The sequence below is a fragment of the Aedes aegypti genome, chromosome 1, assembly GCF_002204515.2.
Source record: "Aedes aegypti strain LVP_AGWG chromosome 1, AaegL5.0 Primary Assembly, whole genome shotgun sequence".
Taxonomy (NCBI): Eukaryota; Metazoa; Arthropoda; class Insecta; order Diptera; family Culicidae; genus Aedes; species Aedes aegypti.
Genome location: NC_035107.1, coordinates 239762653 through 239789546, shown reverse-complemented (window position 1 = coordinate 239789546; position 26894 = coordinate 239762653). Strand labels below are relative to the sequence as shown.

Below are 26894 nucleotides of genomic sequence, written 5' to 3'. Positions count from 1 at the left end.
ATGTTCTTCATTTTGTCATGCACGATTTAAGCACGGTCTTCGTTTCGATTATATCACATGGTGTGATTTCCATTCATTTTAAGTTATCCTGAAAAAATACAATACAAGAGAATACTATTGCATCATACATATCACGCTTCGGTATATCGCCCTTAAATTCGAGAAATCGAGACATTTTTGTAATTTCAATTCGATCATAGTAATTCAAGCGTGTGCTAGATTAAGGGCAGGATGATCGATTTTTCTTTATCGAACCTCTCTTCAGTGAACAAAGGTTGCAAAATGCAAGTTTTTTGGAACTCTTTTACCGCATAACGCAAGACTGCATCGCTACCAAGCGTCCTGAAGTGAAAAACTGCTAGTAAGCTTGCATCTTATCATCTTTATTTACTGAAGAGAGGATAGATAAGTAACATGTTACGTCCTTATTCTAGCACAAGCTTGAATTTTGTTCCCGAAAAATAAACCTTCAGCGGTTTTGGTAATAATGATCTTTTATATAAAACAGTCAACGCCCCCTCATCGATATTCTGTAACCCCCTTAAATATCCCTAAACCCTTAACTCGATGGAACCATGGAACGGCTTAAAATGGCTCAAAAGGACATGAAACGACTTGAAACAGTTTAAAATAGCTTGAAATGGCTTAAAATAGCTTACACGGCTTAAAATTGCCTGAAACAACTTAAAATGGCTTAAGGTGAAGATAAATCTAAGCCAAACATCAAATTTTCAAGAGCACAAATCTGGAGAACATCATCAACTAGTCACCAATCGATTAAGTTTTCAGCTTAAACGGATATTTGATTCTCCAGATTTGTGCTCTTGAAAATTTAATGTTCGGCTTCGATTCATCTTCACCTTAAAATACATCAAAATGGCTTAAAGCGGCTTAAAAAAGCTTAAAACTGCCTAAAATGGCTTTAAACGGTTTAAAATAGATTAAAATAGTTTAAAACGGCTTAAAATGGTTTGAAATGGCGTAAAATGTCTGAAATGGTTTGACATGGCTTAAAATAGCTTAAAACCCGTTTTTTTTCCTTTATGGGGACATGATACCACCGCGACCATTAAGTTGATCTATTGTGGTGTTATCCTCTTTGTTTTTGCCGTACTGTAGAAATATGTTGCTATATGAAGTAGCTATCTCCACAGCTATTGGCGTGCATCCCTATCAGGTACTACGTTTCGGATAAATGTTCAGTGCTTTCGTTTTCTAATTTGCAGAAACGACACACATCTTCTGGCAATTTACCTACACCGTGTCCAGTATATTCTCATACAAATTCGAGATAACATTACTTTGCGCTTGTCTAACTGACATCATTGGTGATAATATTTTTTGAAAGTGGTTATAATACTGATTCACTACAGGAAATATTTTGGAAATATTTCAATTATAAACTTATTTTATCAACTTAAGAATTTACGAAAAATATTTCCAGCGGCACGCTCATGGGCAGAGCCCAATTTCAATCTGCAGTTATCGCACATATATTTATCAAATTTTATCAATATTTATGTATTCAAAACGCAATATGATTAACTTAAAGTTTCTGAAACTTTTTTGTGAATGCTCTGATTTTCACTTCGTAAACCAGACCAATATGAACAAAAATTCATTTTAAGTGCAAAACACAACTTCAATGGACATTTCATCACTTATCATAGCAATTATTTTTTCTTATTCATAAAACAAGCTATTCTACGTTAGTATAATACTTCCAGACTACATTGAAATACTACAACATTGGATTATCCCACATTCAGTAAAGTTATACCAAAGAAAAGAAAAAGTGTATGAGAATATATTGGACACGGTGTATAATTTTAAGGTAACGTTTGCTGGGGCAGTGGCCTGTTAATAAGCCAGTATAAATACTTAGATCGTGTTTATTAAGGTTTAACAACCTCAGCGTTTGATAGGCGTCTGGTTCGATGAATCGTTTAGACTGACGAGAGTCCATTGCGTTCTTCCAGTTTAGTTTAATTTTTGCATTCATCCAGCTCTTTAATTGAATTTTCAGAGCACAACAGGCCATTCCGAAGAACGGCCCGATAAATTGCATGGAAGAACCTTGTTTTGCTAACTGATCAGCTTTTTCATTTCCTTCCATTCTGCAATGACCAGGAACTTAATATAGATTAACCTTATTACGATAGGACAACTGCTGCACTGTCCATAACTGCACAACAGTCACATTCGACATTTTTGACAAAATGGAGTTAATACCATGGGGAGTCATCAAATGATAAATACTTTCGATCAACTTACTGAAATCAGAAGATTCAATGATGACGATGATTTCGCGATCACGAAGCGTTGAACGTTAATATAGCTTAAAATGGCTTAGAATTGTTTAAAACGGCTTAAAATGCCTTCAATTTGGGGCTTCGTAGCCGTGCGGTTAGTGTCACCAGGCATTTAGCCGCATCATGCTAAAGAGTGTGGGTTCAATTCCCGCTTCATGCCGGAAAACTTTTCATGATGAATGTTCTCCGGCTGTACCACTGGGCGTTGCATGCTAGTCTGTTGTCTAGTGTGGTGTTTTTTGGGCACTGGAAGCATTAACGTGTAGGGTAACGCAGGCTGGTCGTTCTATTCTCATTTACAATGAGATGAAAAGCAATTTATGTACGGAAAATCATGTATTGCATTATTAATACACTATGCTACTTATTGATGATGACTATTTTTATAACGATTACAAATTGGCTTCAAAAATATCAAAATTGTAAATTGTATCAACAGAACATCTGTGAAACCTACGAATGCAAGAGGATGTACAATTCAAGAACATACATTAAACGCAATAATAGCGCTCAGAATTGGCACTCATAAAAAGTTTAAAGGGTGCAATATGATAAAATATGTCTAAAATTGAAGCTAAGTTAATCTAAAATCTTAACATCAGTATATAAGCCATAAATCAGGTGGTGTGCAAAATACATTACGGTTTTTGTTCAGTTGATATAATTTGGCAATCTGATGAAACGCACTGGAATGTCGCATGCATGCATACTTGCAGGCGTATTTCGTGGATCTGATGATATTTGCTTGCATTAAATGAAATTATTGATTATCACGAATATATACATCCAATAAGCCGAAAAATGCATGAGTCACATGCAAACTCGTAAAACATTATGATATGACCTTTCTATTGAGAAACTATTGAATAGATATTGAGATAATGCCCCTGTCCAAATTATATTCACATGAGGGTGTCCAAAATGTATATTTGATGTCCGAAATGTATAACAGACAGGCCGCTAAAAACGCTATTTTGGCAGCTAATGCTACAGTTTTAAGCTTTTTCTCCCTAGAAACTCAAATTATAATGAGACATTAAGCATATAAGTATCATAACGTAACAAAATATTAGTATCTAAGGCAGTTAATCGATCGCCGTTTCCAGACATATCCTTAGCCTGTCCAAAATACATAATTTACCCTAGTATTTTTTAACTACTTTAAACGGCCTAAAATGGCTTAAAACGACTTAAAATGAGTTTAAACGACTTAAAATAGCTTAATATGGCTTAATTTAGCTTAAAACAGCTTAGAATTGCTTATAACGGCCGAAACGGCTTAAAATGGCTTTAAACCAAAGACATAACAAAGGCCTCCATGTCCCATGTCCATTAGGGTGCGGCTTATTTTTAAAAGTTCTCAAACTCAAAAATTCGTGTACTCTACTGCTTTCAAATCATATTAAAAGAGAAACCTCAAAATCTGAGCCAAAAATATTAACATTTAGAGGTGGCGCAAGCGTCTTGAAGGTGAATTTTCAAGTTATAAAAAATGACCTTCAGTGAAGTAAACATAACTTTGTTATTTTTCAACCGATTCAAAACTTTTAGCACCATTATCTTCAACATTAAATTTATAAAAAAAACTTTGTAGAATATCTAATTTGTCTGAAATCAAAAACTAGTCTTAGTTTAAAATACTGTTATCCAAATTTTTCCTCATTTTACTGAAAATTTCAACTTTGTTTGACCATAACTTCTTAAATACTCAATCGATTCCGAATCTTTTTGCATGTTTTTGAAGCAAATTTAGTTGTTTACACAACTTTTCTAAAAAATTGTTTTGACTAAGTTATTCAACAAAAACTACCCAAAAACATGATTTTTATTTGAAAAAATCATTTTTTTTTAGATTGTTTGAGTTTTTTGTCGGAAATTGCATTTTTTCTATTAAACTTAAGTTTATAAAGCATTTTGCCTTACATACGAGTTGCATATATTTTTTAACATATGCAAACATATGTTTGTATCAAAATTATTTAAAAATTGTTGCAAAGTCCTTCTCAAGATTTTAACAAATGAGAAAATCAGTTTAGGCTTTGAGCTAAGTATGCTGTTCAGCTCAAGAAAAGTAAAAATTTCTGCGGAAAGAAATGGTCAAGAAATTTTCTGCAGTGAGCTCCATTTGAATTGACATTTCTTCTCAACTGCATACTGGGACAAGAGAAAAATGCTTTTCTTGAGCATTTCTTGCAAGAAATTTCCCTCGCATCGAGATAGGCGATTACTTTTCTGTTGAAATGCATACTTCTCATTAGAGATAATATTTAACTGGCAAAATTTTCAGCAAAAACTGCAAAAAAAAACATGATTTTTTAACGAAATATGACATTTTTTTTTAATTTTTGCCAGTTAAATATTATCTCTAAAGCCTAAACTGATTTTTCTCATTTATTAAAACTTTGAGAAGGACTTTGCAACAATTTTTAAATAATTTAGAAACAAAAAAATTTTTGCGTATGTTAAAAAATATATGCACTATTCAACTCGTATGTAAGAAAAAATGCAATTTAAGACAAAAAAAATTTAAACAATCTAAAGAAATTTGATTTTTCCATTTAAAAATCATGTTTTTGGGCAGTTTTTGTTGAATAACTTAGTCAAAACATTTTTTTTAGAAAAATGTGTCGCATAAAAGTTTTGTAAACAACTAAATTTGCTTCAAAAAATGTAAAAAGATTCGAAATCGATTGAGTATTTAAGAAGTTATGGTCAAACAAAGTTGAAATTTTCAGTAAAATGAGGAAAAATTTGGATAACAGTATTTTAAGCTAAAACTAATTTTTGATTTTAGACCCATTTGATTTTCTACAAAGTTTTTTATAAATTTAATGTTGAAGATAATGGTGCTAAAAGTTTTGAAATCGGTTGAAAAATAACAAAGTTATGTTTACATCACAGAAGGTAATATTTTTTACCTTGAAAATTCACCCTCAAGGCGCTTGCGCCACCTCTAAATGTTAATAATTTTGTTTCAGATTTTGAGGTTTCTCTTTAAATGTGATTTAAATTCAGTAGAAAACACGAATTTTTGGTTTTGAGAACTTTTGACAAATAAGCCGCACCCTAATGTCCATGGGCCTTCCTTAGCCGAGTGGTTATAGTCCGCGGCTACAAAGCAAAGCCATGCTGAAGGTGTCTGGGTTCGATTGCCGGTCGGTCCAGGATCTTTCCGTATTGGAAATTTCCTTGACTTCCCTGGGCATATAGTTTTATCGTATCTGTCACACAATATACGAATACGAAAATGGCAACTTAGGCAAACAAAGCTCTCAGTTAATAACTGTGGAAGTGCTCATAAGAACACTAAGCTGGGATGCAGGCTCTGTCCCAGTGAGGGCGTAATGCCAAAAAGAAGAAGAAGAAGATGTCCCTTGTAGTTGCCAAAAATTTGATGGCACATAAGGTAAAAGAGCAAAATCTAGAATGCCGTGAAAAGTGTACTGCGATCTATCAAACATGGGTACCTTTTGCACCAAATGCAGTACTAGAAGTAGTTTCCCAATCCGAACCCGAGTGGGACGGACCTGTTTAAACAGCCTAAAATGGTTTGAAATTATTTAAAATGGTTTGAAATGGTTTGAAAGTGCTTAAAATGGCTTTAAACGGCTTAAAATGACTTTAAACGGCCTAAAACGGCTCAAAATGGCTTAACACGGATTTAAATTGCTTAAAATTACTTAAAATGGCTTAAACTGGCTTAAAACTGCTTTTGATGGCCCAAATCGGCTCAATACAGGTCGGACTCGATTATCCGGCGACTCGATTATCCGGAATTGTAGACTTGATTTTTGATATTCTTGTTTTACAATTTTTATGCATAGATTTGAGATAATTTGGTATTGCAATATAAAATATGAATGGTTTTGCAGTTTTGGACGTAGGTAAGAAAAAAGGGGAATAAAAAAGGGTTTTTTGTGTACGCCGGTCAAAAAAAAATCTTCGCAAGACCCCTAATGCTCCTAGAATTAATTTCTGGCTACGCCACTGCATCATATAAATAAAACAACGACAAAAGACAACATTAAAGTTCTTTTAAAACAGATTTTTTTTATTGATTCGATTATTCGGACGATTCGATTTATCCGAAGTGAAAAAAAAATCGATACTCCAGATAATCGGGTCCGATCTGTATAGCTTAAAACCCCACTCGGACTCAGATTGGGTACCACTTCTAGTACTTCATTTGGTCCCTCGGTAGTGCAAAAAATACCCAAGTTCGACAGATCGCAGTACACTTTTCTCGGCATTGTAGGTTACCTTATGGGCCATAAAATTTTGGGTAACTGCAAGGGACATGGAGGTCTTTAATGTGTCTTCGTTAAAACGGCTTAGAAGTGCTGAAAATTGCCAAAAATTTAAAATTGCATAAAATTGCTTAAAACGGCTTATTACGGCCTAAAATAGCTTATTATAACTGCTAAAAACGGCTTAAAATGGCCTAAAATGCCTTAAAACGGCCAAAAAATTATATTTGCTGAAAATGACCCAAAACGGCCAACAATTTAAAATTGCTTAAAACGGCTTGACATGGCTCAAAGTAAGGACTGTTCATTTTATAAAGTGGACACCTTGTTTATGCTATATCTTTTTTATTTATTGATGAAATCGTAAACGGTTTTCTGTGTATCGTTCAACTATTATTCTACAATGTTATGAAAATACAGAAACTTACAAAATGCTTTCGGTTGAAGAACTAAATAGTTTTTGCAAAAACTCCTAAGAAAAACTGTTCGTCAAGTTTAAGCATTATTTTTCGCATGAAAAAAATCCTAAATTTAATGAACAAATTGTATGTTGGTATCCTTTACTATTCAACTTAAGGTAGAGCTTTTAAAAACATCAATAATATTCCATCAGTTCCTGGCGCCGAGTCACTTTAGTGATCTATTCCTTATGGTCAAATTTGCTGATACACCATCTTTTTACTACCAGCAAAAAAGTAAAGTAATAAGCGTGTTCAAAACTGGTTTAGATTACTAAAGAAACTATATATTTATTGAAAAAAGCAAAATCTTGAGTTTTAACCGCATTCTTGGGTACCAAATTTACTCTTTATGGTCGTTTTATTGAAAAATCCCATACTTTTAAAATTATATACGCATGTTTATCGATCTAGAGCAAACTGTAAGCGTTTTTCTCAAAATATTTTGATAGGTAGTCTCAGAATAACACATTCTGAAAATAATACATGCAAAATAAATTTGATTTAATTCAAGCAGTGTTCCCAATCTTGATGATTGTCATTGTACTTTGAGTGGTCTTCTGAAAATAAATTATTTGTTTTTCTATTGTGCTTAAAATATGACGTGGGGACTAAATCAGCAACTCTATGAAGGCGTAAGTTATTTTTATTATAAAAACTATATTATTACTTCCGTCTGGACGTACTTTAAACCTTAAAATTCTACTCATATCAGTTCCATTTAAATTTAAGATATTTTTCTTTAAAAAAAAATGATAAAAAATGATTTTATGATATCTGCAAAATTGCTTCTCCAAAAATAACTTGATATTTTTTAGCAAGCTTCTAATTGATGAGTACAACCATTTTTTGAAAATAAAAAATATAAATTGTCGAATTTTCCTGCCGATTTTTAATAATCCTTGATTTTGATAACCTCCAAAAATCGACCGTTCTAAACGTTGTGCCTTATTAATGTGAAATCATTTTATTTTGGTAACTTTTTTATTACCACAGCATTGTACAATATTAGTCGAACGATGTACAGAAAACCGATTTCGATTTCATTGATAAATTAAAAAGATATTGCATGTCCAAAGTGTCCACTTTATAAAATGAACAGTCCTTAGCTTAGCTTAAATTGCTTAAAATGATTTAAAGTGGCCAGTGCCGTAGCGTGCAGTTGACCAGGTTGGCGATCGCCAAGGGCGCAAGCCATCATGGGTGCGCCAAAATACGTGACGCATTTGATTGAATTTTTGGAGGTTATACAGTCAACCCTCCATGAGTCGATATTGAAGAGACCATCGACTCATGGAAATATTGAGTCATGGAACAGCAATGCTATGTAAAGCTGTTTGAGGGGACCATCATAGTAACCATGAAATTTGATTTTTAGTATGGTTTCATGAGTCGATATCGAGTAATGGAACATCGACTCATGGAGGTTTGACTGTGTTGAGTAACGTAAGTCAAACTTTCGAGAAAAAAATCGTTGACAAAAACATACGAATACGCAAAAATTCAATCAAAATATATTAGAAGCATTTCACAAGATGTTGAAGAATTCGTTGATTGCAAATTCTTTAGTGAAATTTTTATTATTTTTGAATTTATTGAAGATTTGTATAATAGTTCCTTATAGCAATAATTTTTAATTCATTTATGGGAGAAAATATTTTTGAAAATTAGTCTAGAAATTTAGAAAACAGCACCCAATCGAATTTTTGAATTTAAAAAAAAACGAAGGTAATTCTGTGGAAGCCAAGGAATTCTCAGACAAGTGTACAACATTAAAATTAGAACATGAAATTGAGTTTTAATCCTAACAACAACAATACTTTTTTGATTCTTCAAAAGAAAAAAATCCCTAAAAATTCATGCAGAACCCTCTAACATTGGTTAGTGACAGTGTTTTCTATTTTATTCTATGTTGCCATTTTTAATGCAGCTTCTAGAGCCACGATTCTCAACCGGGGTCTGCGGACCCCTGACCATATAAAAATCTCGCTGAAAAGACTACCATTCAGTGAAATGTTTTCCGTGATCACTAAGGTTGAGAAACAGTGTTCTAGAGAATATGTTGGCAAAATTCATTGAAGGCAGAACTTTGAGTATGACCTTATGTATAAAACTCTTCTTCTATTTTACACAAATTTACTTGAGCTTGTTTCATAAAAAATCTTGAAGTAAATTTAAGATTCAATGCAAAACTATTCGAAAAATTCTTGTTTATTGGATAAATTACTTAAGATTTTTTTTCAAAATCTCCCTGTTTCCTAGCAATTTTTATGGTCAAGAAAATGTGGCTAAAAGATTGTATTAAAAGTTTTCCTGAATATTTCGTTTGTAATATTGACCACATGTATTAGAAACATATGTAAAAATGGTTCAGCAATGTCTAAAATAGTTTATTTAACAATTTAAATTGAGATTTCAATCAAGTTTAAGTTAATAAGTTTTTAAGGTGTAGATGTATCGAAGCAATACTTTGAAACTTCTAGAGCACAAATCTGAAGAACCAGACAGAGGTTAGAGCTGAAAACTTGATCCAACTATTGATCAATCGATCAAGTTTTCAGCTCGAACGATTGTCTGATTCTGTAGATGTGTGCTCTTGACAAGTTGAGGTGTGGTTTCGAATAATTTTTACCTTAAAATATCTTCTAGACAACTTTCGGACTATCAGACAGTTCAGCTGAAGATAAATCGAAGTTAAACCTCAAATCTATAATAGCTAGGGCCGTACATTTTCATTTCATTGAAAGCATTTTCAGTCCCCAACTGACTGACTCAAGCCAGTATTGTAAGCAATCGCGGTAGTCGACATGTTTTCGCTGATATTCGGCAGCGCTTCCCTTAAACATTCACAACACGAGCGATCAAACGAATGTCGAAAAGAAACATGTCAATTGAGTGCCACTGACCACGATAGCTTCGCTAGGAAACGTTACAGTTTTGTTTGTTTCTTTTCTGCTTTCACTGTATGTGTGTCACATTCGACATAACAGGCAAGATCAAACTATTCATGTTGTTTGTGATCCGATGTCTAAATTCTATGCAAAACTTATGATTTTTGCAAATGTCGTCTTGTCGGACAACATTCAATTGACACTTTTTTGTGTTTGTCGACGTTCATTCTAAAGCTCGTGCTGTGACTGTTGACCATGGCAACAAAACGAACGTCGCGCGAAATGTCGAATGTTTGCAGCACTGACTCATGAGCTTACCTTTCAATTGAAACTCTACTGTTTCGGTTTCAATCCGACAAATCTTTCCTTTCGTCACAGCAAGCGTAGACTCTCATTCCTATCGCGATGCACAGCGCGTCATACATCGGAGCCTCACCGCAGCGAGTTGGTCTTTCAATCGGAAGTCTATAACTTTAGGATCTGATTAATTTACATGAACGATATGGTGGACCGCATAGATTCTCTATCTTAATGTATTACTTTACAAATTATATACATTACTATTGCAAATAATAGATAAAATTCAATTTCAAACATTTTGATGGATTTCAATGAAATCAAATGAAACGAAATTCTTACTCTTTCATTTCATTTCATTTCTTGTTCGTTGCTTTCAATCAGGCAACGAAACGAATGAGTGTGGAACGAAGAACGAATCGACACAATTGTTCGTCACCTTCAAGATTGCTTGAAATGGCTTAAGGCCCAAACGCAATGATAGCGGAACGGCAACGGAAAGCGGAACCGGTTCGCCAGCATGAACTATATCATACTTGTCGATTCAGTGTTGGTTCACTTTCACCTGTTGACAGCTCAGTCGAGATGGTGGGATTCATGCTGGCGAACCGGTTCCGCTTTCCGTTGCCGTTCCGCTATCATTGCGTTTGGGCCTTTACCGAAGCCGGATCTCCAGGAAAACCGAAAAAGTCAGTAAACTAAAAAAATTGTCAAAAATCGAAAAACAGAGATTTTTTACTGAAATTTTACAAACAGCTTTCTTTTTATATCATATATTGATAAAAAATAAAACATGGTGAAATTTGCTTTTCAATTACGCGTGGCGACAGTTTTCATTTTACTGACTTAAGGAAGGTTAAGCTTGATGAACATTTTGTATCGTTATCTTTAAATTTTATTGGTGTCTGCAACACCATTATATAATTCTCCAAAACTTATTCAAACAGACTCAAGTCAAAGAAGTATACAAATTTATTACGGTTGTTAAGAAAATTTTCCGTTTTGCGGTAGCCGCCGAGTTCTACCGCAGCTGTCAAAGTTCTACCCAGGCTTCGAATTCATTCTATCATTGAAGCAAACCATTCAATCATAGTATGCTTGAAAGAGAAAGCGCTATGAAAAACTCCATCAAACAACACTCATCAAGACGGTATCCAAAGTATCATTGAAGCCTACTGATGCTTTACCAGTACAAATCAGTGATGTGACAGCTGCGGTAGCTTTCCGTTGAACCGTAAAACGGAAAGTTTTTTGCAATACTTTATCGATTCTACGTGTTTCGCAGACGAAATTCTACACATATAGCCTGATTTGCTGCTGAACAGGACTCGCTAAAAAAATTTCTCTCCAATTCCTTGCAGAAATTTTCTACTTTCCCGTTTGAAATGACATTTATTTTCAACTGCGTACTGCGATCAGAAAAAGGCGCTTCCTTGATCGATTCCTTGAAGGAATTTTCCATGCATCAAGATAGGCCAAGAAATTACTTGTCAGTAGCGAATCAGGCTTATAGCTTTTAACCAACTCGATTTTTCACTTTTAGAAGGTTTAATTTCCAAATTTACAAAACGACGAAAGTAAGATTTTCAACTTTCGCAACCAAACCACTACTTTCGCCGACCTGTATGGAGAGCCAAAGTGACTTAACCACGAATCGAAACAAAACACTACTTGAGTCGATTTTACACTGGTACAAAAACGTCGCAAGTAACTAAATAAATCTCGAAAACTTGTTCAAATAGTCTCAAGTCAAAAAAGTGAATAAACTTACTTTATTGATCCTACGTATTTCGCAGGCGAAATTCCACATGTTCCGCTCCTACCCGACTAGATTTTTCACTTTTAAAACGTTTAATTTCCGGATTTACAAAACGACGAAAGTAAGATTTTCAACTTTCGCAACCCAACCACTACTTTCGCCGCCCCGCTGTATAGAGAGACAAAGTGACTTAACCACGAATCAAAACAAAACACTACTTGAGCCGATTTTACACTGGTAGAAAAACGTCGAAAGTAACTGTATGAAACGGCTTATCATTTTGTTATAATTATTTTTGTTGAAAATAATACAAACTACCTAGTTTTTTAACGCGATCTGATTGTATGCAATATTTGAGCGATGTACACGGCGAAAAAATGTTAACAAGTTGATTAATTTTAAAACAGTTTTAGAAGACAGGTTGTGATTCTTCTTAATTAGTTTTCTCAAAACCGTATGACAGTTACTTACGTCGATTTGAAAAAGTAATCGAGAAATCGTCTTATCATTTCGCAATAAAATTTTTGTGGGAAATAATAGGAACTCCCTAGTTTTTGAACGTGAGCTTATTGTATCAGGGTGTCTACTCGTTTACCGAAATGAAATTCCCTGATATTTCCAGGTTTTTCCAGGTTTTATAAAAATTATTCCAGGTTCAAGGTATACTCTAATTTTATATGTCTAAAACAAATTAATAGGGGTATTCACTTAAAGTTGCGTAAAACGTTATCTGCGTATTTAATACAATGAAACATTTCAATTGAAATATTCCCTTTTGAACGTGGAAGAATGACATTGAGAATGTAGTTCAGCTGTTTATGTGTCAGATTGAAAATTCGTTGTATTATAAGTGTTTCGTTCATGACCATAATAGAGTAAATCCATTGAAATTAATTGCATTTCACGTAATTTAATGACCTCGGGATTGACGGTGCTAAAATGTGGATAATTCAGCAGGAGGGGTGGCACTAATGTAAAGGGTTTTTGTGCGAATAATAATTAAAACCAGAATGTTCATAAACGCTTGATGACTGCATATAATACAGGTTTTCTGTTGAGAAACCTACTTTTCTAAATGAGTGACAAAATCTCTATTGCACCGTTTTTGCACAGTTTCCGTCTAAACGCAAAGGCTCTTGGTAATTTAGTCGAGTGTCTAATAAAACGGAGGTCACTTTGTCACTGGCTTCCAAATTACTAAATTAGCAATTCAGTAGACATCCATCAGTAGTGAAACTTGTTGAATTGGTCTTATACATCAATCTGTAGCTGTACCCAGCACCTATCTGAATTAATAATTTTCGCATAGCCTTTCCGAACACATCAACAGAACACATACGAATGCACCAAACAACTCAAGCTGATGAGCGAATTCCAGTTTACTTCCAATTTTTTCTTACTAAAAATAGTACAAAACTGTGATCGCGAAATTTTATAAGAATTTTCTTTCCTTGCAAAAAGTAAAAACCAGATAGAAAACAATGTCGTAATTGTTTTGTTGACATCAGTTGCCATCACCAAGGAGCTCGGAGGAACTCTTGGATGTTGAAGTTCAACAGTCTGAAATGTTTCCGTGCGTTGTCGTGAAATAGTTAAGATTACCATTTTTACACGGTTTACGCTGGGATTTACCGTATTAAGTGAATACCCTTAATGACAAATTTTAAAGTGTTTTCGATTTAATACAGTGGTTCTTAACCTTTTTGGGGCGACGGCCACTTTCAAATTCTACTAACATTCCGCGGACCCTGAACATGAAGATTCTTAAAATCAAAATTTATGGAAATTATAAAAAACATCATTAATAGTGATTTTGTTTTAGGTTCTCTCTAGAATATTAAAAAAATACTTACGAAAGCCAGTCTTTGACAGGATAGAAATCACTACAGAGGATCAATGCCTCTGTAGAAATCAAATGACAATGAAAACAGGTGTCTACTAAGTATTTTGCTAATGAACATTCCAGGAGGATCTAGATCCAATTCTACACAAGTCTAGAGGTGAAATTCTTGGGAAGACTCATATTATTCTTCCAAAATTTTCACAGGAATCCGTGTACAAGATTTTCTTAAAAATCATATTTGCAAAATTTCATCAGGTGTTTCCAAAGTATTTTAGCAGAAATCCACAAAGATCTTACTACCAAATAATTTTTCGAAGATTTTGTTAGGAATCCAGCCAACATGCTTTCAAAGGCTACATGATAATTGACTTCATATCCCAACCGAAACCGTAGAAAGCATTTCACAAGGAATTGTCGAAAACCTTGTCAGTTATCCATCAAGAAAATCGAAAATATGCCAAGAATTTTCTGTTCATACTTCGAGAAACTATTTAAGTTCAAATTTTCAATAAATGTTATAACATTTGGATTTTATTGGTTTTCAATGAATTGTATAATGAAGTTTGCTTCATCAATTCTACGTGTTATAGGTATTGAATTAATGTGAATCTTCTTAGGAAAATGTCATTAAAATGTCTAGAAACATTACTGTATATCTATAGATACACATTTGTCATGTAACTAGTTGTTAAGTACAAACATTATTAGTTTAATATTTGGCTCCTGAGCATCCCTAGACGGTAGCATAATTTCTCCCAACCAAATTCACTCTCTCGAAAAGCTTAACGCTATCAGTTGTGGTGCGTATACACAGTTAGAAAAAATCACCGACGTCGGTAGTTCGTTTACCGAAATCTCAACAGCTGAACGGTCGGTAATCCGTTCGGTAAACGAAAAGTTTACCGAAAGGACTGTAATTTGAACCCGACGGATGAGCTGTCAAAACTACCGATAGATCGGTAGTGCTTACCGAAGTTCCGCGTCTATTCTGTAATGTTTTTTACCGAATCATCGGTTATTTTGGATGGAGGAAGCGAAATTGCAGATATTGTTGCAAAGTAAAAAGAAGTCAATGCTACTCATATTTTTGAAATAAACATTTATTTGCATGACATAAATAATCACCTCAGATTGAGGATGCAGCCTAACCCGGCTGGTTAGTTCGTTTACCAACTCGAGTTGGAGATGCAGAATCGTCCTAAAAATCATCAATATGTCCGTAGAACGGACTTGCAAGCCGTTGCATTTTTGCCTCGCAGCATTACTCCAAAATTCGTCACTGCACCATCACGAAATGCTTTTGACTCCATGCGCATGATTGGAGGATTCAAATTCGTCGTTTTTTGGTCCTTTACATCCTATAATAAAAAGTAAATATATTCACTACAGATTTTGCTCAAATGTCATCCAAAAAATAAATTACAAACCTGTAACGTTTCCAATTACTTCTTTAAAGTAAAGAATAAATAACTTTTCACAACGTCTAACGAAGTGGAACGGGTCTACATAAAAGTTCGCGGTTTATTCACAAGAGCGGATTGAAAATACTATTATGGCGGATTTGACGTTTCTTGTTCCAAATTACCGACTACGGTATTCATTACCGACTGTTCAGCTGAATATTTCACCGAAGTCAGCACTTGAGCTTTTTTAACGATTTATCGGTAAATATCTTCACCGATATCGTTAATCTTGAATCAACTCACCGAAGTTCAGTGATTTTCTTCGCAGATTTCAGTAATCAAGCCCAAATATACCGAAACGTCTGTAACTTTTTTGATCACCGATCTTTTTCGGTAATTTCAATTACCGAACTCATAGAGTCTGTTTAAGTGTGTATACGCCTAGGTAATAATAAATTTTTGGTTTTGTTGCTATCGCTCTGTTCGCCATATGATCAGTACGCAATAAAGATCGATCACGAACGGTCGCCGGTTTTTCTCTAGCTCGCCGAATTAATTACGTATTTCTATACGCCGGTCCTAGAAGAATAAAGTGCACAGTAGTAACTGTTGAATAAATATTTACCTGTTTTCCCTTTACATCGATTGTGTTCTGTGTGACCTGAAAAGAAGATAGATACCTCGTGAACTTACCTGATCCTTGGTGAACCTAGAAGAGAAGAAAATACTCACCAGAATGCTACAAACGTACGAAGAAATTAGTGCATAACTCTTTGAAAACCAACCGTCAAGTGTATAGCGTCAAGAAATTAAACGGAATAGAAAAGAAAGGAATTTATTTGGCGCATAAAGTGAGCTAAGTGTCCAAAAGCAGTTAAGGGTCCGAACACTAGTAATTGATGTTTTGAGCAAAGACAACGTAAATATCCAATTCACAGAGAAACATTGAAAATATTTTATCAGTTTCTGTAAAGTTTGGATCTAAAACTTTATAGTTTACAAAAATATTCGAAGATTGAAATATAATACCGTAAGGTGGTTCCGGTGAGAAAAGGGTATGAGGCCTAGGGTAATGTAATTCTGGTTGGTTTTAGTGGGTCTTTCTTGATGCGATGTCTCCACACTCCCAGAGTAGCCTTTTCAGGAGTCTGGTTGTAGATTTCCCCCTTGTAAAAAAATAGAAATATACACAACAATACTGAAAAAAACTCATACATTTGAAATGTCTTAGCGGCCCCCTGAGAATCAATCACGGCCCACTAGGGGTCCGCTAACCACCGGTTGAGAAACCCTGATTTAATAGCTATTTATACACTTCTAAACATTATGTAAAGCATGCTGAAACTATTTCAATATCCAATGTTACAATATGAAGATGGCAACAATACCAAAGCTATTCAAATGAATCCTATTTGTCAATGATGATATCTTTTATTTCGTTTACTATTTTACTAAGTTTACCGATGTATTAACAAGTTATCATACAGTTCTGACCTGCGAAAAAGCCAAATTCTTCCAAATATCTTAAATTGAATAGATCGTGTTATTTAACATATTTAAGTAGATACACTCCCGTGCAAAAGTTTGGGTTCACCCCCTAAAAAACATACAAAAGTGGTCTGCATTGGATTGACCAAAATTTTAAAACAAGGTCTCATTAGAATCGTAATCTTATATTCTTTAAAGACACCCAAATTTTGCACGACACACCATACTGAGGGGTGAACCCAAACTTTTGCACGATGACTTGAATGACTGTTTCATTTATTTTGAAAAGTTTTCAGATTTTTTCGCAAAATTTTCATGCACGCTCTTCAGGGTGTAAACTATCTGAAAAGCGCCTTTAGGTTTTATTTATTGATCCATTCCTGATTTCTTTTTCTACTGTCCATAAAAGGGCATTTTACTCTTATTTCCAGCTCCAACACTATTATTTTTTGGCAGTAACATGTGACGCATTGTTAACATTCACCAAATATGCAATACAAATGCATTTAGTTGAAAATCTCTTGATTTTGCGCACTGACCCGTAATATGTCACAATTTGAAACGTTGAAATGTTCAAGGATTTCCTGAAGCAAATTATGAAGGAACTCCTGTAAGCATCCTATGAAAAAATGCTGAAAGAATATACAAGGATATTTCCTGAAGCTGTTCTCGAGAAAAACTAGAAGAAATTTTGCATCTTAGTTATCTGCATGCAAGATAAGGAAAAAAAGAGACTTTAGAGACAATTTTGGTTAAAATAGAGACTTCAGACACCTTCTATCAAAAATAGAGACTTTTTCGAGACTTCTATAAAAATGGTATCTAAAAAGAAACCTGCTATCAGCCCTAGATATGTTAATCCTTGACCGAATAAATTTAGATCATGTTTTGATAAGCTCATGAAATTTCATACTCGAATGGATCCTCACTGAACAACTTATATAGTATTTTGAGAGCGGCGCAGCCGAATTTTTTTTCGAATGAAAGAGTTTTCTGGCAATTAATGATAGCTCTGGGTTATGACGTACAAATCCTTTGGCGTGAACATATTATATCATGAATTACTGCCTCAAAATAATTTCCCTGATTGTGATCAAAATTCCCTGAGAATTCCAGGTTTTTTCCAGATTGAATAAAATTCCCTGATAATTCCAGGTTTTCCAGGTTTTTCCAGGTAGTAGACACCCTGTGTATGCAAAATTTAAGCAATGTACACGGCGAAAAAATGTTTAAAAGGTGATTCATTTTAAAACAGTTTTAGAAGACAGGTTGTGATTCTTCTGAATTAATTTTCTCAAAACCGTATGGAATTTACTTACGTCGATTTGGAAACGTAATCGAGAATTCGCTCTTTTGATAACAATTCTCGATTACTTTTTCAAATCGACGTAAGTAACTTGCATACGATTCTGAGATAATTAATTCAGAAGAATCACAACCTGTCTTCTAAAACTGGTTTAAAATGAACCACTCTTTTAACATTTTTTCGACGTGTACATTGCTTAAATTTTGCATACAATGAGCTCGCGTTCAGAAACTGTGGAGTTCCTATTATTTCACACAAGATTTTTTATGACAAAATTGTAAGCCGTTTTATTTAGTTACTTGCGACGTTTTTCTACCAGTGTAAAATCGACTCAAGTAGTGTTTTGTTTTGATTCGTGGTTAAGTCACTTTGTCTCTCCATACAGCGGGCGGCGAAAGTAGTGGTTGTTTGCGAAAGTTGAAAATCTTACTTTCGTCGTTTTGTAAATCCAGAAATTAAACGTTCTAAAAGTGAAAAATCGAATTGGTACAGAGCAAAATGGGTAGAATTTCGTCTGCAAAACACGTAGGATCGATAAAGTAAGTTTGCATACTTTTTGACTTGAGTCTGTATGAATAAGTTTTCGAGAATTAGAGTGTCCATTTTCCGGCCAATTTGCTCGTCCCGGGATTCGGGACAAAAATCTATGCTCGTCCCGGGAAATCCCGGGATCCCGGGATTAATCAAATTTTCAATAACACTAGCATTTCGGTTGGGGGACGGACCTGGTGTAGTGGTTAGAACACACACCTCTCACGCCGAAGACCTGGCATCGAATCCCATCCCCGAGATAGTCACTGACAAAAAAAACTTATAGTGACGACTTCCTTCGGAAGGGAAGTAAAGCCGTTGGTCCCGAGATTAACTAGCCCAGGGCTACAAATCTCGTCAATGAAGATAAAAAAAGGCATTTCGGTTGAAATGGAAGTACAAATTTAGAAATAAAATATTTTTTCAATGAAATAAACAGAGAATGTAACTTTTCAAAATAATATGTTAATTATAGCAAACCACATTTCATATAAGACTTTCTTATTCTGATGAAATAATCTAACAAAAATCAAAACTTACTTTGACTAATTACGGATTTTCTATGGATTTTTTCAAATTCTCCATAACACATATGGATGGAAGTATGATAAAAACAAAAGTCACAATTTTAAAGAAATTTGCTTCAAACATTTGAAAAGTCATAAAAACTTTAAAACAAAAGAAACGATTAAAGATCATTGAAGGTATTGTAGATCAATGTAAAAGTTAATTACTGAAAATTATTGACTTAAGTTCACTGCTGTAAATTGCAAGTCAGTCCTATCTGCATTTTGGTCAAAATTGAGTTGATATTTGAATATTTGTATGGAAAACGAGATTAAAAACTTCTCAGTCAATTTTCGCAATGCCTACTTCTTACAGATGATACTGACATGCGATTTACGGCGGTTTAGGTGTACTTCCAATTTTTTATCTCAGCAAAGGCTTATAAAAACGGCTAATGTTGGAAAGAAAAGCATTAAAACTTTGCAACTAGACAAATAAAAATATGTGTTTCTTACTTGGTCGGTGTTCAGACAGACTGAACCAAGTGCTGTTTTAAATGATTTCAGGAAAACGTACCCCAAGCGTCCAGAATAACAATATATTCGCATTTTTTTGCTACAATAATGGAACTTATCTGTTTGATAAAACATATGTATCAAAATAGCATCGAGAAAATCAGAATCAGCGGAGTTCCTGGCATATCTTAACAAGGCCAAAATATCATTTAGTCCGGTCTGTCTGAACACTGGCCAGTTGGTAAATTAATCTTTTCAGGAAAATAATTGTTCGTTTATTCTCTTTCTCATTATGCTTTACTACTTTATCAAATAAGGTTGATATTGAGGAAAAATGACATTGTTTTTCATTGAAATTTAGTGGTTTTATTCAAATTCTACGTACATTTCGGGAATCCCGGGATTCCCGGGATGCCAGAAATAAAATCCCGGTAAACGGGAAATCCCGAAATTTTTCAAATCCCGGGATTTCTTGTCCCGGGATGTCCCAGGATGGACACTCTAATAACAATCGAGCAGTGTTGCCATCTACTATCAGAATATGAAAACTTAAGGCTCAAGAATACATTATTCAATCATCAGCAATCATCAAAACCAAAAAAAAACAGTTTTTTCATTCAAATTTAAAGGAATCCCCATAAAAATCTATCATTGCAATCGATTCCAGATAGCAAGTATAATGCAATGATAGATTTTCTTGAACATTGCTTAAATTTTGAACAAAAAAAAATCGTAAATTAGTAAAACGAGGATGGTTATTTTCCTCTTAAATAATGTCATTTTGGAATGTTCTAAATCCATGCTTCAACTTCGCCGAATATCTCGGATCAGTATTTCCCCATCTAGATGTTGCATCAAAAGCATAATTATGACCGATTCTTTTTACCACGGTCGTATAAGGTGGTTGGAGTTTATCTAATCAAATTTTAGAAACTTTACAGGTACTTCTTTTTAACATTACGTCCTCACTGGGACAGAGCCTGTTTTTCAGCTTAGTGTTCTTATGAGCACTTCAACAGTGTTGAAAGCTTACTTTCCCAAAGTTGCAATTTTCGCATGTGTATATCGTTTGACAGGTATGATGATACTCTATGCCCAGGGAAGTCAAAGAAATTTTCATTACGAAAATTTCCTGGATCGACCGGGAATCGAACACAGGCACACAGGCATGGCTTTGCTTTGTAGCCGCAGACTCTAACCACTCGGATAAGGAAGGCCCCAAAACTTTACAGGTAATGATAAATTAATTAAATTTGATTCGGTTCTAGTAACATGATTTTTACCTATAGCTTTAATTAGTTTTGCGCTATTAGAATTGGTAAGTCGGGTTCAAACTGATCATATATGATACCCATAGCGAAGACTGTGCCAGTTGCAAAGTTGTATCTTATAGGGAAGTTCACATTTGTTTGAAAACTACATGATTGCTTAATAAAATTTATCAAATAATTTAAAAATAGATTACAGAACGTATGCTTACACAGATCTCAGTCTCTAATGATGTCGTCCCACGAGGATATGCTACTCGCAGCAGTATTCACCATTTCCTCCAGTTTGTCCCTCTGCATCACGGCTGGCAGCAGTTCCGCTACGTTATTTTTATTGATACCCTGATAAATTGTCCGTTTGAGAAACACCAACTTCCGCCTGAAATGCAAAATTGTTCATCCATCGATCCATTCATTATACAAATAATATCCGTCACTTACTGTTCCTTCTCAAGTGATTCCACCTGCTCTTCGGTTAGCAAAGGACCTTCCCCAGTGGCAACAGGCTGCTTCAGTTCGGCCAGTTTTTCCTTTAGCTTACCATCTTCCTCGTTCAGCTTGGACAATCGTCCTTCCATATCGGCCAAACATTCCCGAACCGCTTGGCGAGCCTTCTCTTGTTCGGTGATTTCCTGCTCTAATAGTTTGGTGTTTTGTCTCGCTTCGTGACTGCGATGGGCCAGGATTTCTACGGGAAAATATCAAATTTGTGTGTAGCTGCTGGAAGGATGCAGGATTCCTAATACTTACCATTCACTTTAGAGATCCTTTTCGCCCGTTTTGTCAACTGCTCCGATGTTTGTGAAATCATGGCGCTTTCAGCGCAAATCAATTGCAACCAGCTGCTGAACTCGGCCAACGTCAGCGGACGATTGAGAAACGATGCCATTGAGTCAGCTTTATGGTTGATTTTCTGTGGGTTTTCATAAAATAGCAGACAAATTTTTTTGAAACAGAAATTCAGTACTGAAACGGTTGAAATTTACTACAGCCGAACAACAACAACAAGCCATGATCGAATTTTTTGAAGTTTGACCATGTTCGAAATTCGAAGAACGACTCTACCCTGTGACTCGAAGTTTTTCAAACATCCTACACGAAATCACAAATCAACCTAAATTTGATTTATTTTGACTCAATGGACCGATGCACGCGTTCATTATTTGACGTTTTAGCGGTGCCGTGTTATTTATGTGACCATGGAAACCAGTGAATTCGGCACCGCTCAAACGTCAAATTAGTGAACTCGTGCATCGGTCCATGAACCAATGCACGAGTTCACTAATTTGACGTTTGAGCGGTGCCGAATTCACTTGTTGCCATGGTCACGTAAATAACACGGCACCGCTCAAAAGTCAAATAGTGAACTCGTGCATCGGTCCATAGGGTAAATTCTGGACGAACATTTGAAAAGGGCTCAAGAGGCTTAGAGCCTTTTTTTTAGAAACGTTGCTGTTGAGCCCTTCTTAGCCAGCCCACGCAAACCAACGACACTATTAGAAAGATTCAGTGCGCATCGTACCTTCGTGCTGTGCGTACACGAATTCTCTCTGCTCTTGGAAGTTTTCTTAAAAACAACCTAAAGCAATAAAACAGTGCAGTCAACTTTCGTCGTTGCACTAAACCCGTGGCCCGATTAGTGAAAGACTTTCACTAATCGGGCTAAGATTTGAGCTGTCAAAACACCGATTACAATAGAAATTCAGGGCTACCAACATTGACAAATTGCGGTTTATGTCAGAAAGTGACGCTTGCCTTCGTTTTAGGTGGGCTATAGCCCACTTAACGGGAGCCCAATTAAAACGAAGTGCAATTAAACGTAGTGCAACGAACGAAATTCGACTGTACTTTTCAGTGCTACAAAAACAGTACTTTTCAGTGCTAAAATTAAAAACGGTACTTTTCAGTGCTACCAAAACAGTACTTTTCAGTACTATTTTTTCTACTATTGATCCCTTTACGATCCTTGTTTGGACCCGTGCCTTCGATTTTTCGTTGGACCCGTTGGCGAAAGCTAGCGGTGATAATCCTTCTTGGACACCGTCTTGGGAAAAAACCTCTCGAAGGTTACGTCTTCTTTCGTTTATTAACTAAACATGGTATCAACAACAAACAAAAGGAAGGGTGAATCTCTGAATTCACTACTTCCTTCCAAAAAAGTGGATTTTAAAACTGTCACTACACGTGGCAAGAATGGAAGAAAGGACGTTTCCCCGGAATGCGAACTTTCTTCCAAGGGTGAAATGAATAATTGTGTCGAAATGAGCAATCAGTTCGATGCTCTAGGCAAATTTTCCGAACACCAAATCGAAGCAGCCTCTAGCCCAGGCTCTTTGATTCAAGTGAGGAAGCAAAGAGTGCCGCCTATCGTGGTCAGTTGTTCCGAATTTGCGGGATTTAGAAAGGAAACTGTCGCGTTTTGCCGGAAACTCTTAAAGATCGTGAACTTCTTCTCAAACATCTTGAAGAGAAGAAGCACAAATTTTTTACTTATGACGACAAAACTGAACGTTTGTTCAAAGTTGTCTTGAAAGGTCTCTCAAGTGACTATAAATAACCTGAAGAGATCAAAAATGGAATAAATGATATACTTGGATTTTCCCCAGTCCAAGTAATCATTATGAAAAAGAGATCCCAATCTGGCATTGTTCGGAAAGGGCTTTCTCAAGAATATTATTTAGTTCACTTTAACAAAAACGAACTAAATAATATTAAAGCTTTAGAAAAAGCAAAACTTTTGTTTGATGTCCGTGTGACATGGGAACATTTCCAGAAACCTGGAGGAAATTACCAGAACCCCACTCAGTGCCGTCGGTGCCAAAAGTGCACTCAAGATAATGTCTTCATTTGATTCATGTGCAAACCTACATGGATTTTTGCAATGGGGGTTCGCATATGCAAAGTATGTGCGAAATCAATGAATGATCGCCAATCTTTATTCTCATTGAAATAATGATGTCTGCACATACAATCCATAGACCGGGCACATACTTTTCAGGGGATGTCTCAATGGAATATATTATTCTACCTTGATTTATTTAAGGTGTTTCCAATGTTTTTTCTTACATGAAACACATGGTACACAATTTTGTTCTGTTAATCAGTTATATTGGAAACATTGTTACACAGAAACTATTTTCGTTACCCCAAAGTTCAATGTATATTATCTGTAAATAATATTAGGAAATAAATAGTTTTAAGACACCTCGTTCAATTTGCTCCCGCTAAAATTCCATCCTTCTTTGCTAGCTGTTTCCAAAACCCGCAGTCGTTGTAGTTTATTGAAAAGTATTTCCACACCTGCGCAGACGTTATATCTTGATGAATTATCATTTTGTCTGTGTTATCATTTAAAAAGTTTTTTAAACGATATCTATTTGAATAAATACCTTCAAGTTATCGAGAGCAAACGATGTAACACTTCTTCGACGGCCATCTTCGTTTATACCATGTGGTATGGAATACACATAAGTAAATCTCGCACATACTTTCAATGTTACTCAGATAAAAAGTATTCGATGAGAATATGATGAGTATGTGAGGCAAATAAATCGAATGAAAAGCAAAAATTGAGCACTGTATATGCAATTGCACATATATTTAAGGGAGCTATTATCTTGAGTGTGGGGTCATGGTACAAAAAATTGTCGCATGGATGCTAAATGCATGATTTGCGGAGGTTCTTCTCACGCTAAAGACGTCTGTCCAGTGAAGTAAGATACCACCAAATTCATATGCTGTAATTGCGGGGCTAACCATAAGTCCAATTTTTGGAATTGTCCTTCACGCAAAAGGGTCATTGAGGCTCGTGCCAGGCAGATGAAAGATAATATCCGTTACGAAAACGGTCGTTTCCGGAATTTGCCTGGTAGAGTATCGAACAATGCTCATTTTTCAGTTAACGATCGCTTGATCATGAATCATACCCATCAGGAAGATCATAATCATGCTCATTCACAAACTAATTTTATTCCGTCGAGTAGCCGTTCGAATCTTTCAATTTCGAATGTATCTACCCACGGTAAATCCTTTGCCGATATCGTAGCAGGAAATTCGAACTCCTCCCCTGTTCAATCCATGGGTACCCATTCTACTTCCCGTATAAACATGAACCATATTAGTACTGTTTCCCAAAAGTCCAAAACCATTTGCAACAGTATGTGAATGATTTTGTTTAACATGAAAAATAACAATATGTCCACCGTACGGCGAACGTTTTTGACAGTTTTCCAAATAGTAAATCGGCAAATCACAATGTGGGGAATGGGCGGTTAAGTTATGTAACCATTTAAAAACGGCGATTTTCTCGAACAAAATTTTTCATTTACAATTTGCCAAAAGGTAGTTATATTATCCATGTTTTCGCCAAATCCATTGTAAGGCAAACGGTTGAGAAACTGTTGAAACATAAACTTTCAATAAAAATCTTAAACGTATGAGAAACTGTAGACTTATTATGTTATATGGTATTTTAACCGTTTATTAAACTGTCTTGATTTGTTTATACTATAAGGGAATATTTTTTCTAGATTTAGTAAGAAGCAATAAAACAAGTAAATACGTGTAGAAAAATATTACTTTATAAGCAACTTGCGCAATTCATCCAATTACTCAAATATATGTCTGATTGAAACTACCTAAAGCAAATTTATACTACACGTATGTTACTAGTTTATTTTTTATCAATTAAGCTAGTTAAATTATTTTATTCGAAATAGAAATAATACAATGAAATAATACTCTGCCTTAAATGGTATCCTAAATCGAGTCCTAAGGGTTCATTAACAAATTTCATAACGCCAAAAATAGCCATTTTTGACACCCACCCAACCCCTCATTGCACATTTTGTAGAAATATTTTTCGAATTTTATATGAGCTGTAACATCTTAAGGACACCCACCCATCCCTTTCAGCGTTATGAAATATATGAATGGGACCTAAATTCCTAAATTCAAAATTACAATATAAAATAGTTGCTGTTTGATAATACTGATTATCAAACATTAATATTAGAGGAAACAATTCTCGTTTTTTTTTCTCTCTCTCGACGTCTATATGAGAGAATAAGCTTTTTTCATGGATTAAATACTTTATCTGCGCTCGGTTCTGTATTTATAAAACCTGCGTACTTCCAAAAACAGTTCCTAAACTGACTCGTATGCTGATAAGCATTCTTATACTCCGTACCAACTTATTGTAATATATAAAATATATGTGGATAAATTAATGTATTTTCTAGAGCACATCACTGTAACACTTCAAAGCATTCCCTGGGCGCGATATAAATAATTATAATTCCTACTTGTTTTTTTTTTTATCGTCATTAATACTACTTTTTCGCTTGAAGGCTGACCACCAACCCCCACGGCAATGTTAGTGTCTCGATTTGTCCGATGTTTTCACTGCTTTCAACGTTAAACAAACATTTTCCTTTCACATTTTTCGAACCTTTTTTTTCATTTGTTTTGATTAGGCGAATATATACACACTAAAAAATATCCAAACGGTTGTGCGAGTTTCACAGTAAATATATTTTTAAATGATTTTTATCACACCTCAACAAAAAATAAGTATTTTTTGATGCCGAAAATATTTTGTTTATTTTTATGGAGAGAAACACATTTTAATATTGTTTCAATATTTCGGTCAAGTAATATGAAAATCCAATGCATTGTATACTGAGACCACGTTTTTTAGTGTGTACATTTATACATTTCATTGACTTCGTCATTAACAAACACCAATGAGTGCAACTGTTTGCCGAACAGTTGAATACAAGTTATAAACAGTTAAATTAATATGTGTGCGTGCTTTCGGATGTATCTTGGGATTTATAAAAATGGCCATTTGAGAAATTGTTGCCACCATTTCTAATGGGTTTGTATATTCAAATGGTTCTACAATTTCCACACTCTGTAATAAACTGTCACTAATTGGTAAGTTGTACTCAAATAGCTTTTTACTGTATCGAGAGTGAGGTTTCATATTGTTCAACATAAGAACAACCGTTTGTGATACACTAACCCTATCAGATAGAAGAAACTTACTGTTTGGAACATTACGCAAAT

General features: G+C 34.9%; 1 protein-coding gene and 1 long non-coding RNA gene across 3 annotated transcripts; one reads left to right on the top strand and one right to left on the bottom strand.

Annotated features, from left to right (window-relative positions):
• LOC5573795 lies at positions 1-21863 on the bottom strand. Of its 2 annotated transcripts, XM_021837342.1 has the most exons (4): positions 21576-21863; positions 21267-21513; positions 21038-21204; positions 1-88 (listed from the first exon to the last, which is right to left on the bottom strand). In XM_021837342.1, exons 1-3 carry the CDS (start codon positions 21712-21714, stop codon positions 21045-21047), a joined length of 546 nt encoding a protein of 181 aa, XP_021693034.1. In that variant the 5' UTR covers positions 21715-21863; the 3' UTR covers positions 1-88; positions 21038-21044. The 2 variants fall into 2 exon arrangements, with proteins under 2 accessions (XP_021693034.1, XP_001661047.1); XM_001660997.2 differs by lacking the exon at positions 1-88 and having other exon boundaries at positions 20982-21204.
• LOC110674040 lies at positions 20748-21026 on the top strand. Its single transcript, XR_002498594.1, has 2 exons — positions 20748-20789; positions 20847-21026. It is a non-coding gene; the product is annotated as an uncharacterized LOC110674040 (long non-coding RNA).
• Positions 21864-26894: the final 5031 nt, after the last annotated feature.

Coding starts and splice junctions, on each gene's coding strand:
- LOC5573795 (XM_021837342.1), bottom strand. CDS start 21,714: ATGGCATCGTTTCTCAATCGTCCGCTGACGTTGGCCGAGTTCAGCAGC. Junction 21,514..21,575: donor AAGGATCTCTAAAGTGAATG/GTAAGTATTAGG, acceptor ATTTTCCCGTAG/AAATCCTGGCCCATCGCAGT. Junction 21,205..21,266: donor GAATCACTTGAGAAGGAACA/GTAAGTGACGGA, acceptor TTTGCATTTCAG/GCGGAAGTTGGTGTTTCTCA.